General features: G+C 38.7%; 1 protein-coding gene across 1 annotated transcript; it reads right to left on the bottom strand.

Annotated features, from left to right (window-relative positions):
- Positions 1-1,158: 1,158 nt before the first annotated feature.
- Positions 1,159-2,124, bottom strand: LOC125911330 (olfactory receptor 2G3-like). Its single transcript, XM_049615212.1, has one exon. The coding sequence runs from the start codon at positions 2,122-2,124 to the stop codon at positions 1,159-1,161; it is 966 nt and encodes a 321-aa protein (XP_049471169.1).
- Between the last annotated feature and the right edge of the window lie 6,935 nt (positions 2,125-9,059).

Genomic DNA, 9,059 nt, shown 5'->3' with positions numbered 1-9,059 from the left:
GTTGTTATATTTCTTATTTGGTAATATTTGAGAGAATTTCAAATTTTACTTTTGTTCAGAAGAAAGTTGATTAGAAGTAGATGTTTCTAATCCTTATTCATGTCTCAAGCAAACATATAAAGTTATATATATTAAGGCACATATAACACAAAAAAAGTACCCTGCTTGTAATGAATTTGACTAGTTGGTTACTGATTTTGCCTTTTACTTTTTGAATCAATGTTAAACCAGTCCATCAAGAGTGCTTCATTTACTGATTTTATATGACCTTCATATTTAGGTAAACGAAATGGTTGCATTTTAGTTGTTGAATATCTGAGAGTGGAATTGCACTTTTATTTTCTTCTAAATTGTAAAACAAATAAGTGAGGAAATTTTTGAAATAGAGTAGCTAATTTAACGGCATGTTAATCAAAGGCCATATATACGGGTATTAAGCATAATAATGCTAAATTATATTCTATTCTCTGAATTCAAAGAATAATTATTTTAAAAAACAATTCTTTTTAGAGCTTCAAAATACAGGAAACATTTATTTCCACAAATGTGTGTGTGTGTGTGTGTGTGTGTGTGTCACATTTTACTAAGAATAAATCATTACTCCTTACTAGTCATCTCAGCCCTGCATGGTCTGGCTGCCTCATGAACTTTAAATGAAGCAATATTTTGATATATTTGTTACAAAGCAAGCTTGTATGTATGTAAAGGGGTCAAAATTGGTCTAAACCAAAAAGTAGATGCATAGTCTTATTTCCTTGTTCACTACCAAATTAACACAGATGTGAAATGTTATGTCCAAAATCCCTTATCTGAATTTCTCCACCTGAGTTAAAAATTCAGGATGTTTCTCTATATGAAGATGCTTTAGGTCCTCCAGCAGTAATAAGATGTTTCATCTTACTGTTATAATGTCAAGCAATTAATTTCAGATAGTCTATGATTTGAGAGAACTAAAATTTCATAGTGAGTAAGCAAATAGTCACCCAATGAAAGAAGTTATTTTGGCACATTAAAGCTGCAATTTGCCCTTGGAGAATATGTGTTCCTGCTGAGTTTGCAGCTGGCTTTATGTGTTCTTTATTAATGGCAGGACAAACATTGATGGTTCAAGGTCTTATTTATTGTCTTACTTCATATCCAGAAGTCAGCCATCTTAGATTAACAGTTAACTTTATGTCCCATTAAGACCCCTCCTGTCTTCTGTTTTGCAATAGCTCTCCTTAAAGCTCCTTTCACATCTTGGTTCCTTAGGCTATAGATCAAGGGGTTGACCATAGGTGTGATCACAGTGTAGAACACTGCAATGATCTTGCCCCCAGCCCTGGAGGACTTCGACTGGGGTCTCATGTACATGAAGATGGCAGTTCCATAGAACAAGGCCACCACTGTCAGATGGGAGGCACAGGTGGACAGTGCCTTGTGCCTTCCAGAGGCTGACCGTATCCTGAGGACTGATAGAAGGATTCGGGCATAGGAAACAACAATCAGGAGAAAAGGAATGAAGACGATGATAATACTGAAGATGAAAACAACCAGCTCAGTAAATGAGGTGTCAGTGCAAGCCAACCTCAGGACAGAAGGGACCTCACAGAAAAAGTGATTCAGGACATTGGGCCCACAGTAGGGCAAACTCAAGGTGAGGACATTGATAACCATGGAGCTCAGGAAGCTACTGGACCAAGAAATGGCTGCCAATTGGACACAGATACTTTGGTTCATAATGACAGTATAATGAAGAGGGTGACAAATGGCTACATATCTGTCATAAGCCATGACCCCAAGGAGAACACATTCAATCATTCCAAAGGAGAGGGAGAAGTACATCTGAGTAGCACAGCTAGAGAATGGGATGGTCTTTTTCCCCACCATGTTGGACAGCATTTGTGGGACATTGGTGGATATATAGCAGATATCTAGAAAGGATAAATTAGTGAGGAAGAAGTACATGGGGGTTTGGAGACGAGGTTCTATCTGAATAACAGTGATAATTATAATATTCCCCACTACTGTTAACAAATAGAAAAACAAGAACATAATAAAAAGAATGAGCTGCATCTTTGGCTGAGATGAGAGGCCCAGGAACACAAATTCAGTCACAGTGAAGTTTGTTTTTATCATATCCATTATTCAAACCACCCCCTTTTTACAGAAGCATCCGCTTGAAGACAAACATCAAATGTCCTATATCTCAGTGTTGGAAATTTAAGACATAAATAGGAAAGCAAAGAAAAGTCTTGATCTGGAATCATGCCTTGAGTATCTGAGTTGTACTACAAATGGAAAGCTTTTCTTCTACTTTTGGAGGCCATAGTCTCTTGATGAGGTTAAGATTTCCAAACTCAACGACTCTTTTTAAGTTAAGCAGATATACTTGAATCTTCTCCAAGAATATGCTCTTTGGTTGGTTTATAATCTGTTCAAAACCTACTCATTCTTCAAAGCCTTCCTCATGCCCTACATTTTTAAAAAGGTCTAATTATGTCCTTGCTGCACACCCAACAACAGAGCAGCATGACGTAGAACTTAAGTAAAAATCAAGGAAGGGCATAGCTTCCTGTGCTAACCTAAAAGTAATGGCAGGAACAGATTGGCAGATACATTCTTCTGTATCACTCTGAGACAACCTTCTCCTGCTTAGACACCCGGACACCCGAAGAACGAAGACTGCACACACCAACAAAACCAGTCATGGATCACACAAATGGCCAATTCTACCAGCCTCACCACCTCCATATTGTGGGGTCTTGGATAGTTTCATTAGATAAAAAAAATGGGAGAAGTGATTTTTTGCAGATTAAATTAAATGATGTGTATAAAGAATTTAAGACGATATCTACATGCGAGAGCCAATCCGCAAATAACATCCAGTATTAATTGTTCTGCTAATGTACAGTGATGCTACATTTATCTAGAATTCACTTCTGTAATAAAAACTGTTTCAGAGAAGTCAAATGAATGAAAAAGATCCAGACAAGTTAAAGTTACCAGGTCTACTCATTGAGAGCTCCTCATCTCCCACCCTGTGCCTACTTACTCTAAATTTATTTATGCACTAAGTTAGCGTGTTTGGCTAACTGACTTGCAGCCATGAGCAGATCAAAAGCAGTGACTTAAGGCAGATACATAGGGTAAGGAAGTGTCCCAGAGACAGGCGCAGTTACAGCAGCCAGAAGAACTGCCAATCATTCATTCACTCATTTGTTCATTCATTTTTGTCTTTCTTTCTTTTTTTTTCATTCTTTTTTTTTTCAAAAATGCCTTTATAATAATCTAGTATGTACCAGATGCTGGACATACACTGGTAAACCCAATAGACATTGTCGACAGTCTCAGAGCTCAGAGTTGAGTGGCAAGTTGTGATGAAGAAAACAGCCCCATCCCCGAGAGCATGGGGAATCTTACCAGGAAGACCTTTAAGAACCAAGTAGTTGTGGGTCATGAAAAAGACCACTTTATGCAATACATCCTTTCTCAAATAGTATCGAGTCACATGTAATGTCTTTTAAAGGGCTTTCTTATATTTTGATTTTAATCAGGGCTTTTCAAATCAAATAATTCAGTGAACTGATACACTAAATTATCTAAAATCTGAAGTCTAGGGATACAGGAGGGGCGGACCTGGAAAGAGGAGGGAGAAGTCAGGTCACAGTCCTGTGTTCACCTGAAGCAGCAGGAAATGGAGTGAGCGGGAGTTTCAGAGCTTCCTCCCAGGCCCTTCAAACAGCACTAAGAAAGTTCTGTTGCAAGGAAGAAACGTTTTGGTGATTCTAGAAGTGACTATGACAGTAAATGACATCCACAGTGAGTTTCTCTGTTGACAAAGTGACACACACTCAGGAGATCGCACCGTTAGTAGTGAGGTGGATGGGGTGTGCCACTGGAGAGCAGGATGACGCGTGTGGGTCCGCCACGTGCCTGTGCACAATTCATGACACCAACCTGTGCCCAACTGTCCTCATCCGTGGGACTGGGGCAGAGCAGGCTCCTCAAAATTGACGGACGAGATAAATGAGATAATGCAAGTAAAACACCTAAAACAGAGTTAGACATATATAGTAAGAACTCAATATATGTTAACTATTATCATTATGATTCGTGTGATTCTCACTAAAGAATCTTGTCAAGTGCACAGATCATGAATTATTGGCATTCTTCACCTACTCCCCTAAATGGCAGAGAGACTAAGTCTTTAAGATGCTAAACAACTTGTCCTAAATCACTGAATTACTGAATATATATACAACGCACATGTGTCTAATATAGCTGTGTCTACAGTGAGAAAACCACGGCAAATGTAACAGTCCTGGTTCTCTAGGCATGTATGCATATGTAGAATTGTTCACATAAAGGAACGTAAGTATACTGGCTCCACATTTAGTTCCTTTACGTGCACAAACAGCATTTTTAGTTACTTGATGGCTACAGCTGCTGAAAGAGAGTTAGAATCCATTCAATTGTCACTTTCCAGGATACAAATCTGTTTCTATTCCTATCAGAACACAGAGTTGCAAGTCCATTACAAGGAAAAGAGGAATAAAGACACTTTTGCAGAGGAACGTACCTCCTATAATAGGAAGCAAGCTCACCCAATTAGATATAGGTTGAAAAGCCCTGGATAGTTGGTAATTACCTGTAGATTCTATACAGCCATCTCAAGCAAGCAACCAACCCCCTAGCTGACTGCGCACGTCAGTCTTACCTCTCAAGGCAAAAAGCTACAGTTGCTAAATGCCTCCTTCCAACTTTTCTGCCTGGAAAACTCAGTTCTATTCAGCCCTTTACTAGGCATGTATGACATTCTCTTGGAAACTCTCCCTAATCTAATTCATCTGAACAAAGTTAACGAGAGCACCCTCTGCTGAACCATTTTCATCCTTTGAACATACTTGATTGTTGTCCTTATGTGAGTGAATACAAAGTTGTGAGTCTATCTCTCCAATTGACTTTGGGTTTCTAGGGATCCTGTTAGGTTTATTTATGTTTTGCCATTCCCTGGCACATAATAAGCACTCTCAAATGTTGATAAAACTCAAATAAACTCTTCTTAGTTCTTATTTTTCTTAAGTCTGGAGCTCAGATGAAGAATAAATCTGAGCCGTAATTTTAGTGGAAGAATAGAGTCCGGCAAAATCATTTACTACCAAATCACTTATTTTTCTAAACAATACTGCCTAAGGCTCAAAAAGCCACCTAATTCAGTCTGGAGAAAAGGGAGAGGGAGAGGGAGAGAGAGAGAGAGAGAGAGGGAGAGAAATAGTTAATGTGACTTGTTACCAAGAAGGTACAACATGTGTTAACTTATACTTAACTCAAGCTCAGGTTATTTTGTCTTCATATAGACACAGGATATCAGGCACGTTACGTATTTCACAGAAAAATGGCTGTTCTTCTGCAAGTCACAGGAAGAAATCTACAATATATTTTACATCATGCTAGAGAAATCTACTGTTCCTTCATAAATTCAGGATTTTTAAAAGCTACATCTTTAATCTTTGCCATATAAATCATGTGTGCAATGGAAAACATTTTTTGCTGCAAATTGTTTATTAAGTTTGAAGGATAGATTTTGATGTGTAGCAATGATATTATCAGTCTTTCATAATCCATACCTCCTTTTCCAGGGATAATGTTGCAAGGCACCGTAGTGTTGGGGTAAAAATCAACTCTGGAAAAAGACCATCTGAATATGAATTCTGACTCTACCGGCTCTCTGGTGGGTCATTCAGGTAAGTTTCAAAACTTTTCTAAGCCTTTTTTTTTCTCCTAGCTCAAGTGGGAACTATATTAGTATCTAATTCATAGGATTATCTTAATGATTACATTAGAAAGTCCATCTAGCAATTTTAGCATAGTATCTGACACATAGAACCTAAGAAATCATAGCTCACAATATAAACTCCAGGCTTGTAACCAATTTGCTATAAATAGCAAAATCTGCTTCAGATTCTGTGTCTCCCTCTCTCTCTCTGCCCCTCCCCCACTCCCACTGTGTGTGTCTCTCTCTCAAAAATAAATAAACATTAAAAATTTTTAACCAAAAGAGTAAAGATAGCATCAAAATCCTGTTTCCCACCTAGTTAGGGAAAAACTTTAGGAAAAGCTAACCAGGAAGACCTTAAATATTTTTGCCAGTGAATCCATTGGTGAGTTTTGAAAATTATACTAGAAAAAGAATTAATCATACTTTTGCAAAAGCATTACTAAGATTGTTTACGAACTGCACTGTAGATGATAATTTACCACTTAGTGTAAATTAGCTACACAAAGTATTTTTTTAAGTTTATTTATTCATTTATTTTGAGAGAGAGAAAGAACACAAGCAAGAGAGGGGCAGAAAGAGAGGGAGAGAGAGAGTCCCAAATGTGTTCCATGCTGTCAGCACAGAGCCGACATGGGTCTCAATCTCACAAACCCAGAGATAATGACCGGAGCCGAAACCAAGAGTCGGACACTTAACTGACTGAACCACTCAGGCATCCATTTCAAAAAGTCTTTTAAACAAATAATGGGGGTTTGGGTTTGATGCAACATGGAGGAGAAGGAGGCAAATATGAAAATGTGAAAGCAAGGGATCCAAGGAGGCCATGCTCTAAGAGGGAGCCAACCCCACACTCCAGCAAGAATACCATGTTAGTAAACATCAATAACACAAGCTAACAAATTGTGATATTCAGAACAGGCACCCCCGCCACCCCCACCTGCAAAACAAAACAAAGCAAACAAACAAAAACTTCTTTATGGAAAAGGAAAAAATCACCCAAGAAGAAAATGATATTAATTCTGTGCATTATAATTCTCTATTTGCGTGACAAATATTTTTGTAGGTACTTTGCTGGTATTAAATCCTATCTTTACAATAACTCCAAAATGTACTTAGATCCATTCTGAAGAGGAGACAATTGAAGATGAGAGAAACTATGCCGTTTTCTCAGTCAGAGCATTTAGCTGAGCCATCATTTGTACTTTAGTCTGCCTAACTCCAAAATCTTCTAGTTAAATAACTGATAGTTTCATTTCACTCTTCCTTTTTTCTTTTACATCTAATAGACAATTGTAATCGTAGGCACAACAGATAAAACCTACCCGAAGGCCATAACCAATGCAAAGCAATAACCTGCTTCATACCTCTCCGCACCACATACTCATGTACACAAAAACCGATGAGAGATGGTGCTATAATCCCATTCAGCCCTTTTGGAAAGATGATGAATGCATACAGAGTGCAGCCCCGAAGTCGTCTGAGTATCCTTGCTTCGGGACCTTTGGCTGAATTTGAGATTCTTGAGGGATAATGTCCCAGATCAGTAATTAAAACTTAATTATGTGTTCCGAGGTATTCCTGGTTGATGCATTTGTTGGTTGCTCCTCCTCCCCTCCCTGCTCTGCAGATGAACCTGTATCAAGGTTAAAGTGACCCTTCCGAGTGATCAGGGTGTCCTCATCCTTCAGTACTGCCTAATACCAGTCATCATAAATATGAGTGAGTGCATTCACTGCAAGAAGAGCAAAACGCAAAATCCAGGGTTCGGAGACCAAACACAGAGTCATTTCCTGGAACCTACTGGAATTTCGGGATGCCAATGATGCTAGTGTAGTCTCAACTATCCACATAGCAAATGTGAACCCTACACTCCCCTTTCCATGATCATAGCAAACTCTGGAACCATGTACTATTGCATAGAGATGAAATACAGACTGTTTCTAGGGAACCAATAGGGCCAGCGTGGGGACTTCCTACATGTGACCTCAAACACATCACTTCACTTTCATGAGCCTCAGCTTATGCGTCTTTAAAATGGACACAAAAAGTCTAGACCACTATATTGCTCCCTTGTTATGGAACCAAAGGGAGGAAGTGAAAAAAAAAGGGGGGGGGGAAGAAAATAGGGAAGGAAGAGAGAAAGGGAGGAAAGTAAAAAGTTAACATTAGTTAAGTCCTTCCAATGTACAAAGAGCCAGCTGAGTCAAATCATGCCTTCACATAATGATATCACTTAATCTGGTAATTCTCAAATCCTGAATGGCTGTTGTAGTTTCTTTGGCTTTATTTATCAATTTATTCATCAATGCCCAGACCTACGCTGAATCAATTAAATCATAATCCTTGCAGATAGGACTCTGATATAGGTACTTTTAAAAGCTCTCCAGGTGAGCCCTTAACACCTGATTTTCCGACATTTTTAGTGGGAAAAAAAAAGATACATTTGTGGATTTACACAAAACTGCCCAAAATATTGAACCTCTTAGGGAGTTTCATACTGTTGCTTCCACTTTTTTCCCTACTGTATTCCAACTTTTAAGAACTACTGTTGAAAACAATCTAAAAAGTACTGCATCCAAGACTTTTTGGAATGTCCAATTCTACCTTGAGAAAGCTGGAGACTCCCAGAGTAGATCCCTACCAGGTGTCAACCCCTCAGAGTACATTGGCTTTGGAATTGCAGTTGAAGCTGCTCAGTATACAAAGGAAAATCAATACATGGAACATATCTGTTATCGTATATTTGAGCCTCACAACTCTGAGAAACAGAGAGGACTCCACTAGACTGAAATCCAGAAGGAGCAATTACTTTCATAGGTTTGTGTAGTTAACAAGTGATATGAAAGCACTGAAGGTTTTCTCACATTAATATGTACATTGTCTGGGTCCATGGTTAGCACAAAGACCTATTATAAATTCCGGAGGTCTTTTTTCATATTTGTTTTACATTTATTTATTTTTGAGAAACAGAGTGAGACAAAGCATGAACAGAGGAGGGGCAGAGAGAGAAGGAGGCACAGAATCTGAAGCGGTCTCCAGGATCTGAGCAAGCGGTCAGCACAGAGCCTGTTGCAGGGCTCGAACCCACAAACTGTGAGATCATGACCTAAGCCAAAGTCATACGCTCAACTGACCAAGCCACCCAGGCGCCGCTAAATTCCGGAGGTTTTTTGAAGCAATATGGTATCCTATTGATGATAAGATGACATGATCTTATATAGAGAAAACCCAAAAGACTCCATCAGAAACATGTTGGAACTATTACAAAAGAAATCAAAATGCAAACATTAGTTGCATT

Source organism: Panthera uncia, chromosome D1, assembly GCF_023721935.1.
Source record: "Panthera uncia isolate 11264 chromosome D1, Puncia_PCG_1.0, whole genome shotgun sequence".
Lineage (NCBI taxonomy): Eukaryota > Metazoa > Chordata > Mammalia > Carnivora > Felidae > Panthera > Panthera uncia.
The sequence above is the reverse complement of the archived record's forward strand: the minus strand, read 5'-3'. Positions and strand labels throughout refer to the sequence as shown.